At 42.2% G+C, this 23,360-nt stretch overlaps 1 protein-coding gene across 1 annotated transcript in view; it reads left to right on the plus strand.

Annotated features, from left to right (window-relative positions):
• The first annotated feature begins 3,037 nt into the window (after window positions 1-3,037).
• mgat5b (alpha-1,6-mannosylglycoprotein 6-beta-N-acetylglucosaminyltransferase B) overlaps window positions 3,038-23,360 on the plus strand; it is a 500,752-nt gene continuing 480,429 nt past the window's right edge. Inside the window, 2 exon segments of the mRNA XM_078401040.1 lie at window positions 3,038-3,706; window positions 7,877-8,004. Of these exon segments, the coding sequence (XP_078257166.1) occupies window positions 3,624-3,706; window positions 7,877-8,004 (211 nt within the window). The 5' untranslated portion in view covers window positions 3,038-3,623.

Genomic DNA, 23,360 nt, shown 5'->3' on the forward strand with positions numbered 1-23,360 from the left:
TGGTTGGATTATGGCCTGGTACAGCAGTTCTAACACACAGGAATGCAGAGCCTCCAGAGAGTGGTGGACTCAGCCCAGTCCATCACAGGCACCGCCCTCCCCATCATCAAAAACATCGACATGAGGCGATGCCTCAAGAAGGCGACATCTATGATCCCCACCATCTTCTCGCTGCTGCCCTCGGCCAGGAGGTACAGGAGCCTGACATCTCACACCACCAGGTTTAGGAACAGCTACATTCCCACAACCAACAGGTTCTGGAATGGATCTGCACAACCCTACCTACCCACTTGACTAGGGTCTATTAACTCTACTCTACCTTGGCAATGGAACACTATGGACTACCTCAACCCGAAACGTCATGCATTCCTTTATCCAGAGATGCTGCCTGTTCCGCTGAGTTACGCCAGCATTTTGTGACTATCTTCGGTGTAAGCCAGCATCTGCAGTTCCTTCTATACTATGGACTACCTCTTGCATTACTATGGACTTGTTTTCTAATTGTGTTTTGTTTTTGCACTAATGACTATGCAAAAAACTCAATTTTTAGTTTCACTGTCTTGTAAAATTTATGTATAATTAATGTTATGGTGCATTTTCTGAGTCTACTAATCTGTGATGCAGCTGCAAGGGAGATTTTCATTGTGCCTATACATGTTAGTCTTGACATCTCACACCACCAGGTTTAGGAACAGCTACATGTTAGTCTGACAATACACTCAACTTGAGTTGAAGCAAACAACTGTGTGCACAACATTCACTTCTCTCTCTGCCTCTCCCACCCACTCTCACTCCTCTCCCAAAAGTTTCCTGAAAAGCAGCTCTGCTCGAATGCTACCCCACTCCTTTCCCCTCCATTGTCCCAAATTCCCTGATTGCCTTTCCATCCCCCTCATCCCTTTTAACTTTATTCAACCTCCTCCAGCTTTACATTTCACTCCTCTCCTTGTCCGACACCCTTTTGTCTCCTTTTCACCTCTAGCCGTTGTTACTCCTTCCATCCATCTGCCAAATAAACTCTCTTCACCTGTACCCACCTATCACTCGCCATGTTTTGACCTAACTCTATTTCACTTTTCCAATTTTCTCTCCACACAGATCAATCTGAAAAAAGGTTCCAACCCGAAAGGTCCTCTGTCTCTTTCCTTCACAGATGCTGTCTGACGCGCTGACTTCCTCCAGCCCTTTTGCTTTGTTCAAGATTCCAGCATCTGCAGTTTCTTTTGTCTCTGCTGGAATGTCACCAAGCTGGTTATGGGCAGCACTTGGAGAGAGCACTAATGTAACGTTTGGGTTGCTAGCAATGACAATAAACAAGCCTTATCCTGGGAGACTCCAGCACAGTCTAAGAAAATTGGTAACCAAATTCCACCATAGGATTTGGCCACCCCCAATTTTGAAAAAAAAAAACCTTCCATATCTCCAAGGTCTTCCCATTAGCTCAACTGGAAGTGTATGCCATGTTTTAGTTTGTATGGAAGAATGCAGCAAATCGATGGTTTCTGCGTTTTCTTTTTGAAGACAAGGGAAAGGAATATTTCCTATCCAGTCATGTCTCACACGGGGAAAGAGCAAGCACGCTTTTAAAGGACATTCCTTGAAAAACATTATACAATGTGCTCCCATATATGACATACTTGCTTTTATTTTCATTGTCTCTTCCTTCCACTTGGCTTGTATCTGTGGCCTTCCACATCTAAAGCACCTGCTAAGCAGGAATTCAAATCGCCTTCATTAAAGGGGTATTTTCTCCACGCTTTGTCAAGCAGACATGCTGTTGCAAAGCAAAAAGTTTGCTTGCAAAACCAAAACTCCTCTCCTTATTAAGAAACAGATGCCATCATTTAAGAATTGATAAATGACTGAATTTCACTGCTTGTATTTTACATTTCTGGAGACCCATTTAATGAAAGAACAGTTTCCTCAAAATTCATCAATAATCCCTCTCTGTATATGAAGACAAAAGAGCATGAACAAGCTCTTTTTGTTAACCCCCCAAAAATTGAAATGTTGAGACTTATTTTTGAAGCTCAACAACTTTCTCAGCCTAACAGCAGCTTTGCATAAACTAGGTAGAATGAAAACTTGCAATACAATGGAAAATTAGACGTCATTTATTTTCCCATTAACTGTGACTCCAAAATTAGACACCTGAAAACAGGATGCACTTGTTTACAGGGATAGCGGCAGACAAGATAAGGTGTTGCTTCTTATTCATAGATAGCTTAACATGAGCTAAGAAATGAACAATCATGGTGAAACCTAAATTTTGAATTCTGTATCTCTCCCTTAGCTCTACCTATTGTACCTGAGTTTGGCTTGATTGTATTTATGTATCCGGCTCCATCTGACCCGATTAAATGGCATGCACCGTACCTCGGTACATGTGACAATAATAAATCTAACCGTAAATCCAAGTTTAGAGTATAAATGTAACTATTTTCTGCAATCCTTTAAGCTTCCTTAACAGCTGAGAATACGGTCACATAAAATGGTGTAAATTGTATTCATTACTTTAGCCACAACATAATTGTCTTGGGACAGAGACCAGTTATTTGAAGGATCATTTTATATTCTCCATTTTAAGTAAAAACATAATTGAAATATCAATGGGGGTGAACATGAATCATAATTTCAGGTAATAACATTTGAATGGATTCAAATGATCTGTCCTTAGAAAAACATAATAATTTTATGACTGCAGCAAAATATTTTTATTGTCCAAAGAATAGAAGATATGATTTTGCCTAAAGTATGAATGATCATTTTCACATTATATCATTTTGAAATTTTTGCAATCAACATTCATGGCATAATTTTCGTGCAAATTTTAGAATTTTAGCACAGTTGAAAATATTAAAAAATATACTTTGCCAATATAGTTATTGTTAAAAAACAAAGTGAATGAATGCGCCGGAACAACATCATCAGAACACTAGGTGTTGCTATAACACTATTTTTGCATCGAGATAATCTAGCAGCTCATGGTTTGTGTAGGAAATAAAGCAGTTATGATAGAGAGGCTAATGCATTCTAGCTATCCTGGTTGGATTATGATCTGTCAGTCAGCTTCTTATCTCCTACCCTAATCATCTGTCCGAAAGGTTGAAGCCGAGGGTTGTTGGTAGCTGCTTCTATTGCATCTGGCGGCTGAGTAAAATGATTCTTACCTCGGGGACTCTGAGGATGCCCTGCCTAAGTGTGTCAGTGGAACAGTCATATGGCTCTGAATAGCAGCAAGACCTGATCATGAGAGGAGTCAACCTTCAAGCAACTAAGGTGCGTTTTACCTGCAGTCTCCTTGACTCATCTTTACCTGATAATTGTGGGATATCTCCAGTATCTTGCATTCATCATTAGTCCCTGAAAATGTCACCATAAAGCTGGGAGCAGCGTTACTTCAGCCTGAACAAAGACTCACAGTGCAGATGGAAATCCTGGCAGATTGGTTCTAAATCCAGCGAGTCAAAAGTTACAGATGGATTTTTTTGTGCTCAGACTTGAATAGTTTCCTGAATTCTTCGAAATATGTACCATAATCAAAGTCTAAGATAAAAAAACGAACTCATTTTGCACTGGAAATATTTATATTAGAGGATAATATTTATTTTTCTCAGATAAAGATGTACTTGTTTTCAAAAAATTCTACAAACTCGGATAGTAAAATAATGGTGCGAAGGTTCCTGGTGACCTTGCGGCCTTTCAGGTAAGTGTCTCTTTTTAATTTTAAAAATAAATATTTTAATTATTTTGCATTATTTACAGATGATTGATCAGACCCCAGTAGAATTCTTGTGTTCCAGGTTTGTGTAAAGTTAAGCTTGTACTGCATTCTCATTGTACCTGTTATGGATCTGTAGGGCACTATATATATCTTTAGGCTTTTCATTTTAAACGGAAAACAGCTTGATGATGGCAAATTCTGTGGGGCTTGCTTCAGTTGTGCTCTGAGATTATCCAGAACTAGATAGGCTTTCTATTGAATGTTGAACTAAGATGTAAACAAGTCGAAGAGAATCACATGAGACTAGTTGTAGAAACAAAGAACTGTAGATGCTTGTTTATTCCGAAGATAGACACAAGGTACTGGAGTAACCTCAGCAGGTCAAGCAGTATCTCGGGAGAAAAAGGATGGGTAACATTTCAGGTTGGGTCGGAAGAAGTGTTCCGACCCGCACCATCACCCATCCTTTTTCTCCAGAGGTGCCTGATCCGCTGAGTTACTCGCTGAGTTACTCCAGCTTGCGTCTATCGCATGAGACTAGTTTCTCCATATGTTTTCATCTCTTCAAAAGTTACATTCAAGTAATGACAGATGAGCTGTGGAGTGCTGACTGGAAAAGCAAAAGCAAGAGAGTTGGATAGTCACTTTAGTATCATTCACTTTCCCATTATGGGATATTATTTGTTTTTCAACAACATATTCCAGAGTTTGATTTTTTTTTGAAGGGGTGCTTTTTTAAAAACAATGATATTGTTAAACATATATCCAATAAAATAGGGAGAGGGATCACAAGTTTGCTTGACGATTAAATGTATCATTTAAAAAAATCAACATAACGGTATAAGATGTCCACACCTAAATTCTGTAGGTTGTCTTTGGCTACCTGTACTAAATATACACATCAATGAGTGAGGCAGTGGTGAACATTATATCCTGCTTCTGTGTATATATGTTAGGTACAAGTGACCAAGGATGCATTTCTACTTTATTTTATCACTCTAAATTTAAAAAAGGTTATTATTTATTTGTTATTAGTAGGAATAAACTAGAATTGTTCCTTAAATTGGTTAACTTTGCAAAGTAGTAGATTGTTACTTACATATAGCATTTAGTCCATTAGGAGTTTCCGTACTGTATCTCCAAACTAAACTAAACTAGACAGGGGAAATGGAAAATTCAATACTTATTGCCTCTCCTACCTTTATATTTTATTTGTATTCACCTTTAAAATCATGAGAGGAATAGATCAGGTAGATGCACAGAGTCTCTTGCCCAGAGTAGGGATTCGAGGACCAGAGGACATAGGTTTAAGTTGAAGGGGAAAACATTTAATAGGAATCTGAGGGGTAACTTTTTCACACAAAGGGTGGTGGGTGTATGGAACAAGCTGCCAGAGGAAGTAGTTGAGTCTTGGACTATCCCGTCGTGTAAGAAACAGTTAGACAGGTACATGGATAGGACAGTTTTGGAGAGATATGGGCCAAGCGCAGGCAGGTGGGACTAGTGTAGCTGGGACATTGTTGGCCGGTGTGGGCAAGTTGGGCTGAAGGGCCTGTTTCCACACTGTATTACTCTGTGACTCTGTGACTGTGGAGAGAATTGAAAATAATAGGCATTAGAGTCATTTTACCAGATATATCTACTTTTCCATATTAATATAAGGTTTAAGTTTAACAATGTTTTGATTTTATTTTGTATACTATTTCATTGTTTGCAAATGTGCAGAATGATAGAATGTGCTGACCCTTCTTCCCAGAGTAGGAATGTCAAATACTAGAGGGCATAGGTTTAGGGAGAAAGGGGCGAGGTTTAAAGGAGATATGTGGGGCAGGCTTTTTTATACAGAGAGTGATGGGTGCTTCGAACGCGCTGTCAGAGGTGATGATGGAGGTTGATATGACAGTGGCGTTTAGAGGTTTTTTCATAGGCAAAGGGGTATGCATGGAATGGAGGAATATGGATCACATACAGGCAAAGGAGTTCAGTTTATCTTGGCATTATGTTTGGCATGGATATTGTTGGTGAAGGGCCTGTATCTGTGCTGTAATCCCCATGCCCCATGTATGGACTTGCCCCATGCGGATAATACTACAAATTAAGAATTGTAACTGAGAGAATTCACTGTCTTGAGGAAAAATGTTCTTGAGCAGATGAATGTAAACAGGACAATGTGCTGCTTTATCTATTTCTGGCCCACAGTTCTAGGTACCCTATACTGCCATGTTCTTTAAGACCTGAACATGATCTTATTTCACTACCCGTTTTTGGTACTTTGACAAAGGTAATAGGGTCACAGTTATAGCTGTTACTATGCCTACCTAAGGATAAGTCTAGCATAGCTGATGTGCTTCTACACAATGCCTCTCATGTTTTAAATTATTCACTCACTTTCTCTCATGTCTGAGAAAAATAAAATGAAGGGTTAGGCTGGAAGGATACAATGCTCAAGGCCCGATTGAACAAAAGTGGCATTGTTCCTTTATCCCTCGAATTTGAAATGAAAAAAGTGTGATTTCTTGCAACCTGGTAAAAATAACAGTTGTGTCCCCTGACATGTTGTTCAACTCTTTCGGATTCATTGTATCTGTATAGTTAGCAGAATTTCAATGTAAATTTCTTTAATGCATGAAGAAAATGGAGTGAAACAGTGTCCCATTTAACAGAAGATATAGGAATTAGCCATATGGCTCATTATGCCTGCCCTGCCTTTCAATATTTTACCTTAATGCCAGCTCCTTGCATAAATTCCTTTTTTACTTTAAGGGTGGCACATTGGTTGAGTTGCTGCCTTACAGTGCCAAATCCTGACCTCGGGTGCTGTCTGTACAGAGTTTGTATGTTCTCCCTGTGACCGTGTGGGTTTTCTCCGGGTGCTCCGGTTTCCTCCCACTTTCCAAAGACGTAGGTTAATTGACCTCTATAAATTGTCCCTAGTGTGTGGGATAGATCTAGTGTATGGGGTGATTGTCGGTCAGCGTGGACTCGGTGGGCCAAAGGGCCTGTTTCCACGCTGTATATCTAAGCTAAACTAAACTAAACTATCTTCATATCTCAATATCCAAAAATCCACTGATCTCATTCTTGATTCTGCTGTGGGACAGAGTCTCCACAGACCTCTTGAGTAGAGAGTTCCAAAGAGTTACTGCGCTCTTCACGAGGAAATTCAGGATAGAAAGTCTCAGCATTGTTCTAAATGGCTGACCATTTAATTGTAGACGATACATCAATATTATGGGATTCAACTATTTACGAACCTACTTCTGGAATTGAGTAACATTTAAACAAATAATAAATGTACTTACATTAATTAAACAGAATTGTAAACCTTTTTGTGACATAAAACCAGTTGCACAACATACACAACTCTGCATTTCCAGTAATTGCAGAAAATAATTTGGGCGACACACTGGCACAGCTGGAAGAGGTGAGACCCGGGTTCAATCCTGAACTTGTATGTTGTCAGTGTGGAGGTTGCATGTTCTCCCCGTGACAGTGTGGGTTTCCTCTGGGTTTCCTCCAGGTGCTTTGGTTTCCTCTCACATCCCAAATACGTGATTGGCCTACAGACTTTCCTTATTGTGTTGGGAGTGGATGAGAAAGTGGGATAACGTAGAACTAGTGTGAATGGGTGATCAATGGTCAGTGTGGACTTGGTGGGCTGAAGTGCCTATTTTTATGCTGTGTCCCTCAACCACACTGAACTATACTAAACTTATGGAATGTGAGGGAATGAACTGCAGATGCTGGTTTACACTGAAGATAGACACAAAATGCTGGAGTGTAAACCAGCATCTGCAGTTCATTCCCTCACATTCCATAAGTTTAGTATAGTTCAGTGTGGTTGAGGGACACAGCATAAAAATAGGCACTTCAGCCCACCAAGTCCACACTGACTATTGATCACCCATTCACACTAGTTCTCGACCTGAAACGACACCCATTCTTTCTATCCAGAGCTCTGGATAGAAAGAATGGGTGTCGTTTCAGGTCGAGACCCTTCTTCAGAGTCTAAAGAACACTTGTTGCATAACCTATCCAGAGATGCTGCCTATCCTGCTGAGTTACTCCAGCATTTTGTGTCTATCTTAAACTAATGGAATTGTCAGCCTTGAACGTATGTTGTAGTGTAACACACTTTTTGCTCCGTTCCAGGTTATTCGTGGCTGGCATTGGATTTTTCACTCTCTGTTTTATCATGACCTCACTTGGCGGACAATTTTCAGGCAAGAGATTGGGAGACTCACCGTTTGGCATCCGGCAATTTGGCATCAAACCGGAAGGTAAAAACTGCACTTACATCAAAAGTAAACACAGAATAAATTATTGATATATAATATTCTAAGTAAAGCCAGAATCAAAAAGTTGTTCTAGTATCCGATATTAACTTTTCATGTCCAATTGCAAAGCAATTTATCAGTTCCTCACATTGCAGTGTCATACATTCAGTTGGATTGAGTTTCATCGCTACTTTGCATTTTCAGTATGAAAGCAATTGAATTACCTGCATTAAACTTGCTAATTAATTACTTTAATTACTTTAAGGATTTGTAGAAAGTACCCAATCTCATGTATTTTTGTAGAATACTGAATTTTCATCTAGATACTGGATGGTGGTCTCTATTAATATTCATGCAAAGTACTCTGATTTCATGATACATTGTCTATAGGCTGGATGGATGCATTTCACAGTAGTGTTTGAAAAATGAAGCTCTTTCCATTCTTACCTGATTGCACAGTGGCGCAGCTGGTAGAGTTCCAGAGATTCGGCTTCCATCCTGACCTCGGGTGCTGTCTGTGTGGAGTTTGCACGTTCTCCCTTTCCCTGCGTGGGTTGCCGCCAAGTACTCCGATTTCCTCCCACATCCCAAAGACGTGCAGTTGTGTAGGTTAATTGGCCTCTGTAAATTGCCTCTCCTGTGCAGGGAGTGGATGAGAAAGTGGGATAACAGAACCAGCGTGAACAGTTGATCAAGTGTCGGCGTGGGCTCTGTAGGCCGTATCTTAAAATCAATCAATTTTCTGTACCTATTGAAGGTAGACACAAAGTGCTGGAATAACTCAGCGGGTCAGGCAGCATCTCAGGAGAGAAGGAATGGGTGATGTTTCGGGTCGAGACCCTTCTGCAGCCTTCTCGACCCGAAACGTCACCCATTCCTTCTCTCCTGAGATGCTGCCTGACCCGCTGAGTTACTCCAGCATTTTGTGTCTACCTTCAATTTGAACCAGAATCTGCAGTTATTTTCCTAATTATCTTGTACCTATGTCATTTGCTATGGGCATTTCCAGTTTTAGACCATTTTTCTTTACAACAAGAAGTGTGTATTTTTTTAACATTCATAGTTGTCGACCTTAGTGACCTCAATCCAGAATGAGACCTCACCATATATTTTAAATCCAAATCTCATCAAGAAATTATTTCATTGATATGCACTAAATGAACCTGTGGATTCAAATAATAGTTGCAAGAATGTTGAGCTTTGATCTGACCCAGTTATAAAGTTATAATAACTCATATGTTTGTATTATTAGCCGCACAGGAAAGCAAGCAGCTCTAAAATTGCATTAGGACCAACTGTTGTTGCATCATTTATTTTATGTATTCAAATGCTCAACTGTAAAAAGTAATGTATAACATACAATGGGAAATTTATACAAATTTCCAGCATGAGCACAAAAACAGTAAAATTTATTTCCTGAAAAATATGAGGAAATGTACCAATGTGTACCATTATTGTCATGTATTTTCTACAAACCATTTCTCTTGCATTTCATTGCATTTTTCACTTTCAGCATAGATCTTCTGTCCCACTATATCCTTATATTTGCCTACCATAAATAATAGAGCTATTAACTTCACATAACTTTAAGTTCTCATTATAAAGCTCAAAGTATCTAAAATTTAGGCTGTGTAATGCCGTGTTTTTATGTGCTATGCAATTCAATTTCTATAAAAAATAAAATGTATGAGATTATGAATATTGGTGATTTATGCAATTTATGCAATTTTCATTCCTTGTTCCTCCGTGCATCTATCGCATCATGTACAGAGGTTCCCAGATATGCACAGATGTGCCCTGACCATGACGCAGGATACGATCAGTATCGTTTCCAACTCTGCAATGGCACAGAGAATGCCTGAGAAGTCTTATTTTATGCAAAACTGATTCAGTAATGTCCAAGATTCTTTCTTTCGTATGTCAACTACAACAATCAAAAGTGGCAATTGGTGCTTCAGAGTACCGTAGTTGACGCTTTGCTGCAAATTTTGCCAGTTCTGTAGAACTATCCAGGGTGGACGACGAGGACGTAAAGCAGCTCCCACCCCAATGTCCAAGATGTTCAGGGACAGCTTCTATCCAGCTGGTGTCAGGCAACTGAACCACCCTACCACAACGAGAGAGCAGTCTTGAACGACTATCTACCTCATTGGTGACCCTCGGACTATTTTTGATCGGATTTTACTGGCTTTGTCTTGCATCAAACATCATTCCCTTGTAATGTATCTGTACCCTGAGAATGGCTCGATTGTTATCATATACTGTCTTTCCGCTGACTGGTTAGCACGCAACAAAAACTTTTCACTGTACCTCGGTGCACGTGACCAAACTGAGACTGATCTTGAATATCTGGTGCTATTGAATTTCTAATCACCAGCCTCGTGACCAAAATGATTGCTGGTCAGGCATGCTATGATCGTTTAACTTCTCTCTGCAAGTGTTGAGGAAGTTCTAGACCATGGTATTTTGTTGCTGTTTCCACAACACCACCAACCCGATCACCGATGATTCTCAAACTGAGTTTCTCACTTAATTTCAAAATGTTACCATCTCTCCCATTTTTTTTAGTTTATAGTAATCTATTTTCTGTTCCTATACCTGCTGATTCATGTAGATTTGTTATGCTTTTACACTCTGCACTTGTTTCATAACACAACAAGAGGAAGCTATTGAGCATTTCCTTATCCTCTCATTCTAAAACAATTATGGTCTGAGTGCAGTTGCTTATTTATTGTTGGTTTATAGAATGATATGGTTCAGACCAAAGCCATTGTAGCTGCATTTACATCAAATCTCCCAACTCTCTCTCCCATAAGGATACCAATCCCAGCTTCTTCTGTCTCTCTATCTAATGACTTTTTCATCTCTGCTTCCATTCTAATAAATACTTCCAAAGATATCGGGACAGATATAGGAAGGCTATAGTGGAATGTGGGCCGAAAGACCTGGTTTTGTGCTGTATGACTCTTTGACAGGTACATAAATAGGACGCCCACCCTCCCCCCATTCCCCCCCCCCCCCAACTCCACCCCTCTCCCTCCCCCACTCCACCCCACCTCCCTCACCCACTCCATGCTCCCTCCCCCCCATTGACCCACTCCATCCCCCCTCCCACCCTCACCAACTCCATCTTCCCCCACTCCACACCCCTCCCTGTCATCCACTCCATCCCCCTCCTCCTCCCACCCCACCCCCCCTCACCCACTCTATCCCCCCTCACCCAGTCCATCCCCCCTCACCCAGTCCATCCCCCCATACCCAGTCCATCCCCCCTCCTCCTCTCCCCTACCCCCTCACCCACTCCATCCCCCTCCTCCTCCCACCCCACCCCCCTCCCTCACCCTCTCCATCCCCCTCCTCCCCCCGCCCCATCCCCTCACCCAGTCCATCCCCCCTCACCCAGTCCATCCCCCCTCCTCCTCCTCCCTCACCACCATCTCCCCCTCATTCACTGCATCCCTCCTCCTCCCACCCCACCCCCCTCCCTCACCCTCTCCATCCCCTCCTCCTCCCCCCGCCCCATCCCCTCACCCAGTCCATCCCCCCTCACCCACTCCATACCCCCATCCTCCTCCCCCCACCCACCCCCCCTCCATCCCCCCTCCTCCTTCTCCCCCCCACCCCATCCCCCCCTCACCCACTCGACCCCCCTTCTCCTCCCATCCCCCTCCTCCTCCTCCTCCTCACCCCCACCCTCATTCCCCATCTACTCGATCGCCCTCCTCCTCCCCCCTCACCTACTCGACCCCCTCCTCCTCCCCCTACCCCCCTGACCCACTCCATCCCCCCTCCTCCTCACCCCATATCCCCCTCACCCACTCCATCCCCACCCCCACCATCCCCCCTCCTCACCAACCCCTCCCCCTCTCCTCCCCCTCCTACTCCCCCCTCCTTCTCCTCCCCCCCTCCTCCCCCCCTCCTTCTCCTACCCTCTCCCCATCTTCCTCCTCCCCCTCCTCCTCCACCGCACTTCTCCTCCTCCCCCTCCACCCCCTCCTCCTCCTCCCCCTCCCCCTCTCCCCTCCTCCTCCCCCCTCTCCCCTCCTCCTCCCCCTCCCCTTCCTATAAAATTATAAAATAATAAAACATATAAAATTCTTAAGGGGTTGGAGAGGCTAGATGCGGGAAGATTGTTCCCGATGTTGGGGGAGTCCAGAACCAGGGGTCACAGCTTAAGGATAAGGGGGAAGTCTTTTAGGACCGAGATGAGAAAACATTTCTTCACACAGAGAGTGGTGAGTCTGTGGAATTCTCTGCCACAGAAGGTAGTTGAGGCCAGTTCATTGGCTATATTTAAGAGGGAGTTAGATGTGGCCCTTGTGGCTAAAGGGATCAGGGGGTATGGAGAGAAGGCAGGTACAGGTTACTGAGCTGAATGATCAGCCATGATCATATTGAATGGCGGTGCAGGCTCGAAGGGCCGAATGGCCTACTCCTGCACCTATTTTCTATGTTTCTATGTTTCCTCATCCCCCCTCCCCCCTCCTCCTCCCCCCTTCCCTGATGCTGTTGTCACCCCCTCCCCTCTCCTCCCCTCCCCTCCCCTTCCCCCCTCCCCCCCCCCCATCGGCCAATGCCGTCACTCGGGCGCCCCCGGCCCCCCCGTTTGTTTGGTTGCTTAAAGTTCCTCCGGGGTTGGGGGCGTGCCAGGGGGCAGTGGAAAGGGGAGAGGAAGCCATTGAGCACGGTACTCCCGTCAGTCGGGTGGGTGCCGCTCCCCCCCTCCCCCCTCGGAGCAGGATAGGCGACTGCACCTCCCGGCGGTCAGCGCTGCCCGATCTTCCGGGATGGGCGGCGTTCCTTCCGGGGGGGGTGCACATTAGTTAATGGTCTTCGGGAGGGGGAAGAGCGAGCTCATCTCTTGAGGACGTGCGGGTCCCATTGTGACGTCACACGCTGAATACCAGCGGGGGGGGGGGGGGGGGGGGGGAGAGCGCGAGCTCATCTCTCACAGTTGCACGGGTCCCAATGTGACGTCACATACTGAAGACCTTCAAGAAATGGGTTAGAAAGGAAATTTTTAAACTTTAAAATCTCTCTAGCTTTAAAATTGTAGCTTCAATATGAATGAGAGTTGTTACATATTATGCCCAGATTAATGGTGAGTAACGTGGGCCAAACATTGTGGCGCTAGGGTGTACCATTTTGGCTGTACGAATCACAAAAGTTATGGCGCACACATACACACAAGCAAAGAATTTTAGTAATAGATAGATGTGCACACACTAAATTCTTTAAATCCTTTAAAACTGTTCCTAAATCAGAATCAAAAACATTGCTGAAAGATGTTTCTATGGTTAAGGGACATGATTCAAGGATAGTCTTCACTAGTGCTATTCGCAGAAAACTCATCTTAGCTATTTAAAGCGCATGGTGAGTTTTACTATAATTACTGACATTCAGAAGGCAATTACAATGAAGTGCACGAAGCATTTTAAATAATTATACCAAGCCTCTTGGTTCAATTGGAAAAGCATTTTAAAACATTTTAAAATATTTTTTGATTTGGGCAACGGCGTAGTTTTATTAAGAAAAAGCAAACTGCTGGAGGACCTCAGCAGGTCAAGCAGCATCTGTGGAAGCAAAGGAATGATCAGTGTTTTGACCCAATATGTTAACGATCCTTTTGCTTCCACAGATGTTGCTTGACTAGCTGAGTTCCTCCAGCGGTTTGTTGCTCTAGTTAGTTTAATTTAGTTTATTATCACGTGTAACCAGGTGCTGTGAAAAGCTTTTTAATTGCGTGCTGTCCAGTCAGAGGAAAGACTATACATGATTACAATCAAGCTGCCCACAGTGTGCAGATGCAGGATAAAGGGTATAATGTTTAGTGCAAGATAATGTCCAGTAAAGCCCAATGAAAGATAGTCCAAGAGTCTCCAATGAGGTAGATGGTAGGTCAGGACTGCTCTCTAGTTGGTGAGAGGACTGTTCAGTTGCCTTCGAATAGCTGGGAAGAAACTGTTCCTGAATCTGGAGGTGTGCATTTTCAAACCTCTGTACCATTTACCTGAAGGGGAAGGGGAGAAGAGGGTGAGACTCGTCCTTGATTACGCTGGGGGCCTTATCGAGGCAGCATGAAGTGTAGATGATGCTTGATTACAGCATCTGCACTGTCTTGTGTCTCTTGTATTTCATTCTTCATTAGCTCACGGAAATGTCACTTGACTGCCAAACACAACCACAACCACAACCCAATCAGTGCTAATTCAGTTCCTTGGATTTTTCCTCTCCATCGTTGCAAATGCTTGCAACCGTGCTATTCCTTGCCATGCCATGACTATCTACATTCATGGCTTTGAGTGGCAAAATGCCTCTCAGCAGTCATGCATTCAGGCACCATTTTGGCACATTTTTCTCAAGAAAAACCATCATGATTTTGTTTTTATTCAAAAATATCCTGATCCTGCAAAGTAGGATGTTGGTAGGATTGATTGGGGCAGTGGTAGGCACTTTGTATTTTTTTGCACTAGTATTGTAATTAATTTATTGATTTTTTGTTTATTATACATTATGTGTATTATGTTTACAGGCCTGATATACAGCAATTACTAAGAATTTTACTGTTCTGTTGTTGGTACATAAGACAATGAACTGTCTTGACTGTCTTGACCGTGAGCAGTCATCCAGGCTTATTCTAGCAGTTCAAAGCATCAGGTCCATCACTGAACTGAGAAACATTGAGGTATTGGTTTTGCGCTAAACCTCACTTTCATTACATTTTATTTAATTTTCTGCCTGTCACTTCTACAATATACTGAAGAAGTCTCTTCATTGATTTTGTAGTTTTTGTTTTGCACATGTTTACTCATTGCTTGGTAATTCCTCTTCGATAATATTTCAACTTCCTATCAAACACCAGGGCTTTCTCATTTTTCTCTTTCTTCACTTTCTTTGTCTGCGTACAGTCAAATTATTTCTGGCATTTAGTCTTTAATTTTCTTTGGGGTTCTGAATCTCTATTTTTTCATTCACGCCACAGAAATAACACTGCAAAGTTCTAAGCCTCCTCTGGACTGGGAATAAACAACAGTCCAGGAGAACTTTTACATGGAACAGTGCAGCACAGAAACAGAACCTTTGGCCCCCAATATCTGCGCCGAATATGATGCCAAGTTAAACTAATCTCCTCTGCCTGAATGTGATTCAGATCCCTCTTTCCCTGCATATCCATGTGCCTATCTAAAGGCTTCTTAAAAGCTTTGTATCTGCTTCCATCACCACCCCTGGCAGGATGTTCCAGGCACATCTGGGTTAAAAACTTGTTTTTCAAATGTCCTTTAAACTTTGCCCCTCTCACCTTCGACAAAATAATCCAAATTTATCCAATCTCTCCTTATACCAAATACCATCTAATCTCGACAAAATTCTGTTGTTTATTACTATTTATTGTTAACCTGGTTGCAAAGATGTATAGTTTTTGTATAATTTCTGATTGTAGACATCATTAACAGTTTACCGTGCCATAGACAGGGCACAGATTCATACAAAGGTTATGATGCAGAAGAACCTATTTGGCCGATTATGCTCATGATAGTTTATAAGCTACCCGGTCATGTTCCCAGCTTTCCCATTTCTCAGTCTGAAGAAGATTCCCGACTTGAAATGCCACCTATCTACATTCTCCAGAGATGCTGTGTGACTCACTGAGTTACTCCAGAACTTTGTGTTTTTCTTTGCAAACCAGCATCTGCTGTTCCTTGTATCCATAGTTATTCCCATTTCCTCCATCCAAGCTTCTCACAAGTTTATATAAGTCTTCTCTGTACAATTACAACTAAAAAGTCCCCAACTTATTTAATTTTTTCCAAAGCTGTAATTCTCCAATCCTAACGGCATTCCTGTAAATCTCTGCTATATTCTCCCAGTGCAACCATGCCTTTCATATCGTATGGTAACCAGAGGTACCCATGTTCTATCATAATCTAACAGACCTTATATTCTATGCCTTAGCTAATAAAGGAAAACATTCCATATGATTTTTATTCACCTTATTTGACCTGTTCTGACAGTTTAAGGATCCTAAACTTAAAGCTCCCTTTTATTTCCTATCCTCTCGGTTTCTTGGCCTTTCTCGAGCATTCTCTTATTTTATTTCATGCTTCTCTGGCTAGAATTCCATTTCCAATGTTTTACCCAACTGGCCACACCATCTACATCTTCCTGCGGCCTAAAGCTTTAATTTGAAATATCTTGAATATTATACAGATCATACAGACCATACAGATTATACAGATCATACAGATCATACAGACCTGATGATCTGAAATTCACGGTTAACCTCATGGCCAATTTAGACTTTAGAGATACAGCACGGAAACAGGCCCTTCGGCACACAGAATCCACTACGACCAGCAATCACCCCATACACTAGTACTATCCTATACATTAGGGACAATTTACATTTTTTTTTAACTGAAGCTAATTAACCTTCAAACCATTCCTTCTCTCCCGAGATGCTGCCTGACCTGCTGAGTTACTCCAGCATTTTGTGAATAAAAACCTTCGATTTGTACCAGCATCTGCAGTTATCTTCTTATATTAACCTTCAATCCTGTACATCTTTGGGATGTGGGAGGAAGCTGGAGCACCTGGAGAAAACCCATTCGGTCACAGGGAGAATGTACAGACTCCGCTCAGACAGCAGCTCTACCGCTGCGCCACTGTGCCACCCAATTCTTGTATTATCCACTGCAAACATTTGTATCAGTGCCTCTATAGTAAAGTTTAACTTGCATATGCACGGGACCGAGTACTGAACCCCTCAGGACTCTCGTAGCGAAATATTATGCCGGTTTGTTTTTCTTCTAAAGAAAAGACACAAAGTGCTGGAGTAACTCCACAGGTCAAGCAGTATCTCTGGAGGACATGGATAGTTAACATTTCTGGTTGGTACCCTTCTTCAGATTGATTGTAGTATGGGGGAGAAAGCTGGATGAGAGGTGGGGATAGAAGAAGCCAGGCAAGTGATCGGTGGAAAAAAAGACACAAAGTGCTGGTGTTACTCAGTAGATCAGGCAGCATCTCTGAAGCGGTGATGCTTTGAGTCGGGGGTGCTTTTACAGGTGATGGGGGGGTTTGACTGGCAGATGATCGGGTAAAGGCCAGAGATGAAATGACAAAGAACTGTGAGATAAGGAGTTAAGAAGCGATGAGGCATGAAATGTGAAGCCAGATGACGGGGTGTAGGTGGAAGGTGTTGGGGGTGGGAGGGGGGAAGGGGGTGAAGGGGGTAGGATTGTGGGAGAAATGGGTATTGTTTTTCTTCTGATCCCTTCAGCTAAATTTTCTGTCTATTCCTGCTTGCAATTATATTACTTTCACATACTGGGGATTTTGCTTCAGGAATGAAAGTAGTAATAAAGCATCACTAAAGGGACAAAGGGAATGCAGAGAGGCTGACTGGCACAATGCTCTGCTAATTATAAACACCAAAGCAAAACTAGAATAGGATTCCCTTTTAAAACATAGTGTGTTCGATTTTGTTCCTTTGATCTTCCAGTTCCAGATGTCTGTGGCTGATAGAGTGTGGGCAGTGGAGAGCCTAATATTACCATTGTAGTAATCAGGAAAGCATTAGACTGAAAAGTGCCATAGTAACAAGGAAAGGAATAAAGGTATATCTTTTCTTCATTACTTAGCTGTAACAATGACTTTGAGTAAACCTGAATTTTGAAAATCTAATTTAAGAATTTGAATTAGTTCATTTACAGTTGACCGTACAATGTTACACCGGAGTGTCTTCCTTGCTGTCAGTGTATGTGCAGTGTGGAAATGCCCCTTGATTTCATTCCCCTTAAATTTATATATATATATATATATATATATTTATATAGATACCACAATCAATTCCCTGTAAAATCCCAGAGGCACCATTTTTGTATACTGTCGGGCTTTCAGAAGCAAACATTGATTTTAATAGAGAAAGTATGCGTTTAAAGGTGAGGGTGACTGTGTTTGGGAAGGCTGAATTTTATCTATTGTTTTTAAATGATATATTGCTACTGCTGCAATATTTTGATTCTGCTGTAAGACGGAATTTAGAGCTTATTTTGCAGACCACTAGCTCAACAATACTGTTGCTCAAACCAGATACATCCCCCGTACATCACGTTGCTGTCATGGATTTTGAGTAAAGCAATCCCAGATATTACATAACGAACAGTATTCCACTTGGATAACTTACAACCCAACAGAGTAGAAACAAGGAACTGCAGATGCTGGTTTCAAAAAAGACACAAAGTGCTGGAGGAACTCAGCAGGTCAGGGAGTACCTCTGGAAAATACGGATAGGTGATGTTTGGGGTTGGCACTCTTCTTCAGACTCAACTCCTCAAACTTAAAATTCTCCAATTTTAGGTGACACCCCTCTTTTTTTCTGCCCCTCTCTTTCCTGTGTTCTCCTCCCTACCCTGGTGTACACCCATTTCTCCCACTATCACCCCCCCCCGGCCTCTTTTCTCCTCCACTTAGCCCCCTTCTACCTATATCCTTCCCTCGGGCTTTACATTTCACTCCATTTCTCTCATAATCTGACATCCTTTTGTCTCCTTGTCTCCTTTTTTGTCGCCTTTCATCTGCTTTCATCGCTGGCCTTTATTCACCATCTGCCACTCGCGTCCTCACCAGTATCCACCTATCGCTTGCCAGGCTTTGGCCTGCCCCCATCTCTTTTCCAGCTTTAACCCTCCCCCCCTCACCATTACAATCAGTATGACGAAGGGTCCCGACTGAAACGTCACCTATCCATTCCCTCCAGAGAAGCTTTCTGACTCACTAAGTCACTCCAGCCCTTTGTGTTCTATCCCAGAAATTATAGTAGCCCTCTTCTCCATCTCCCTTGCATGGGAGAGTCTCTGCAAGACTTGTGTATCAAATGGAATTCGCACAGTATGTATAATATTCACAGGTTTGCCTGGATTATCTACTTACAATGATGTAGACAACCTCTCATTTTATTACAGAACAAAATCTGCAGCATAAATTTCAGGTAAGGATTACAAGATTTAGTGGGAATTTGTAGGAAGACATTTGTCATCCAGAAACTGGTTGAAACTGGAACTAACTGCCTGAATGAGGTGTGGAGTTAGGTACATCCATGAAGTAATTAGTTAACAATTTGAAATGTCGTGGCATAGAAGGTTATGGGCTCTGTGCTGGGAAACTGTATTAAACAGATATGTACTTGATGGCCAGAATTTGCAAAATGGTCCAATGTCAAATTTATTCAATTTATATTTTAAGGGTTGAGAATTTCAGCTCCTGCCAGAGGTATAACCCTAAAAGTCTCCTCTGCTTTTTTTGATTAATTTATTTTAAAACAATTTTGAACAGAAAAAAAAGGAATAAAAATAGGATGATCACATGGCTGCCATCACTGAAGATGCAGTAAAGAAACAAAATCTGTCCTTCAATATTATATAATTTTTAAGCTGCTTAAGTTATATTCAACATTTCAGCATAAATGGGGATACATCTGATTATTACCCCAAAACAGTAATGGGTATCCGATTAACCTGCATTTATTGACTCTAATGCAGGCAGTGTGCCAGTCAGTCTGTGCTGCCTGCTCATTCCATGCCTTCAGCCAGAGCTACTGATTTGCTGGGAACATCAGCAGGGGGCCAAGTTGTGAAGAGCCAGCCCCAGTTAAAACTGGCTTGTGCTGCATAAAACTAGCCTGCACCTCTTAAAGGGCTGATCTTCAACTACAATCTGGAATGGATCTGCAGACTTTGCTTGCAGGTCTCCAGGATAACAGGACAGCACAGTGGTGCAACCGGTAGAGCTTCTGCCTCACAGTGCCAGAGACTTGCATTTGATCCTTCCCTGGGGTGTTGTCTGTGTGGAGTATGCACGTTCTCCCTGTGATGCAAGGATTTCCTCTGCGTACTTCAGTTTCCTCCCACATCCCAAAGACATGTGGGGTTGTAGGTTAATTGGACTCTTTAAATTTCCCCTTGTGCGTAAGGAGTGGATGCGAAAGTGGGGATAATATAGAACTAGTGTGAACTGGTGATCAATGTTTGGCGTGGTCTTGGTGGGCTTCAGGGCCTGTTTCCATGCTGTATCTTTCACAAAAAGATGGTGAAATGTAATGAGTTGTTTTGGAATAGGTTGTCTTAGTGCCAACTCTTCTGTAACAATGGATAGCAAGATCCAAGCAATTGCACATTTCTCCAGCGCCAACCTGGAATATTCCTGATGTGTCGCAGAATATTACTTCAAACACTTTGGCTGTGGTTGGCAGTACACTCCATGTCCTGCTTGGAGATTCCAGTTTTTATATCCAGAAATAAATTTTATTCGGAATAAAAAATATATACAAATCAAAAATGATGCAAAGACAGGCACAGTGGTAGAGTTGCTGCCTTACAGCGCCAGAGACCCGGGATTGATCCTGACTACGGATGCTGTCTTTATGGAGTTTGTATGTTCTTCCTATGGGATACATGGGTTTTCTCTGGGTGCTCCGGTATCCTTCCACATTCCCAAGACCTGCTGGATTGTAGGTTAGTTGACTTCTGTGAATTGTGTGCAGTGGGTAGGACTAGTGTAAGGGTGATCAGGGTTGGTGTGGATTTGGTGGGCTGAATGGTCTGTTTCTAAGGTGGTATCTCTAAATCTAATCTAACCTAACCCAACTTAACCTAACCTAACCTAACAAACCTAACCTAACAAACCTAACCTAACCTAACCTAACCTAACCTAACCTAACCTAACCTAACCTAACCTAACCCAACCCTACATCCTTCTTTCAATACTGTCATACACACTCGTGTTTGCATCTGCCTTTAAACAAAACACCCTTACTGTTAATGTGGCCCTCTGAGGGTGATATCCCTTCTCCACCCCTCAATGTCCAGCAGCGGAAGGATCCTCGACTGTACTCCTCCCCATGCAACCTTCCTCCTCTGCTTCTTCCTTTTCCACCAGCTTGTCCCATTTTTCACTCCCTTTATTCTACTAGACATGCTTTGTTGTCAGGGCAATTTTGAGTTCTAAGACCATGCCTAGAAGCAATTGGTTTGTGAGGAAGGTTTGGTCAGCAAAATGTCTTTCCTGTAGAGTTTTGTAAGTTGAAACTTGAAAAAGCTATAGTAAAAGTTGACCACAGAATCATAACAAAAGTCAGAAAGGGTCAACCAATAATTAATCTCCATTTAGTGGATGTGTCCATTAAATAGCTTGATGGGGATCCCTTCTTGCTTGCTCAACAAGGTCAAGAGTATATCAGCTGGAATTTGGAGCTGCAAATATCAATTTGCTGATTGATTGGCCAGCTGTGTATAGTCCTGGCAGATGTTCACCACCATGTGCTAACTCTCTTTTAAATGGTGTCTCATCAGATATGCTGCACAAGTGTGCGTGCTTTCTGTAGAGACCATTTTGGAGCCCTATTGGGAATTACAGTCCATAAAATGAAGGCTAATATCTCCAGTTTGTTTCTATCAATGCTTTGGGGCATTTGAAACAGAAGTGGCAATTGTGATCTAAATCTACCCTGATTGGCTTTTTTTGCCATCAGGGCAACTGTAGTGTTCCTGGATCAGCAAGGCATGCCAAAACAATGCCGTTGTCTCTTTGGAAATGATGTCACGGGTATTTATTTGACTGATAGGTTAACCTCCCCCATTGTAAATTTCTTTAATTTCACCTTGAGTGCCATCATTCTTTGCATTTGCCTAATAAGGAGTCAAGTGAAGGGTCAAGAGTATTTAATTATCATGTGCACCAACAATGGAACAGTGAAATTCTTACTTGCTGCAGATTAACAGGCCTGTAAACACAGTACTTGTAGTTAACATATAATATATATTTAAAAATTCAAGAAATTGTTATCCCAAAAACAAAATACTAGCGCTAAAAGCCTGAAGTCATTTGTGCGACCAAATATGTCAGGTGGTACCAGTGAATTTAATATACGTAAAAGGATAATCTCATGGGTATGGTTGTTTTTAAAGGGGCACAATTAATTAAAAGAAAGTAATCATAAAAACAAAGGAACTCTACATGGCTAGAAATTGAGGCAGCTGAGTGACACAGCAAATAAGGTAGAGTTGCTGCCTTACAGCGCCAGAAACCCGGGTTTGATTCTGACAACAGTTGCTGTCCTTACGGAGTTTATGCATTCTCCCAGTGACTGCGTGCGTTTTCTCCGGGTGCTCTGGTTTTCTCCTGCACTTTATAAAGAACTTTTAACGTAGAAAAACATTGTTGTCATCACAGCAATATCTAGTCATGTATTAGAGTTCATGACCAAAGATTGGCCAAGGAGATATGTTTTAAGTGGCATCTTTAAGCAGAAAGAGAAGTGGAGGTGCTGATTAGTTTATGGCAGATATTCTAGAACTTTGGAATAATGGGCAAAGGTGTATCACATTTCAAGAATTACTAGAGTCAGAATTGGAAGAATCAAGAGAAGAAGATGACTAAAGGCAAATTAGAAATGGGACACATTACAATTGGGAACGGGAGTAATGGCAAAAACAAAACACAGGCCATGGTTGTGTCTTCTCAAAGGAGGACATAAATAGCCTCCCAAATATGTTAGGGAGAAGAAAGAACTGAATAAAATAATACTCATAAAGATATAGTGCTTGGGAAGTAAGAGGGCAAAAGTTGGCAAGTCCCCTGGGACTGATGATCTACAATCTAGTGATCTGAAGAAGGAGGCCTTGGAAACAGTGGATGGAAATAGAAGTCATCTTCCAAAATAATTTAGATGCTCAATTAGTTTGCACAGTTTGGAAGGTAACTAAAGTAACCCCACTGTTTAAACAGAGGGATCACAAACCAGTGCCCTTACATCAACAGTGGGTGCAATGCTATTTAATTGTTTTAGAAGCAAATTGAATGATTTTCAGCAGTGCACAGTTTGCTTTCTAAGAAACTTGCAGAATATCTATTTTGAATGGTTAATTTCATCCATGAATGTGCAATTTACATAGAAACATAGAAAATAGGTGCAGGAGTAGGCCATTCGGCCCTTCGAGCCTGCACCGCCATTCAATATGATCATGGCTGATCATCCAGCTCAATAACCTGTACCTGCCTTCTCTCCATACGCCCTGATCCCTTTAGCCACAAGGGCCACATCTAACTCCCTCTTACATATAGCCAATGAACTGGCCTCAACTACCTTCTGTGGCAGAGAATTCCACAGACTCACCACTCTTTGTGTGAAGAAATGTTTTCTCATCTCGGTCCTAAAAGACTTCCCCCCTATCCTTAAGCTGTGACCCCTAGTTCTGGACTCCCCCAACATCGGGAATAATCTTCCCGCATCTAGCCTCTCCAACCCCTTAAAATTTTTATATGTTTCTATAAGATCCCCCCTCAGTCTTCTAAATTCCAGC

Source organism: Rhinoraja longicauda, chromosome 6 (genome assembly GCF_053455715.1).
Source record: "Rhinoraja longicauda isolate Sanriku21f chromosome 6, sRhiLon1.1, whole genome shotgun sequence".
In the NCBI taxonomy this organism is placed as follows: Eukaryota; Metazoa; Chordata; class Chondrichthyes; order Rajiformes; family Arhynchobatidae; genus Rhinoraja; species Rhinoraja longicauda.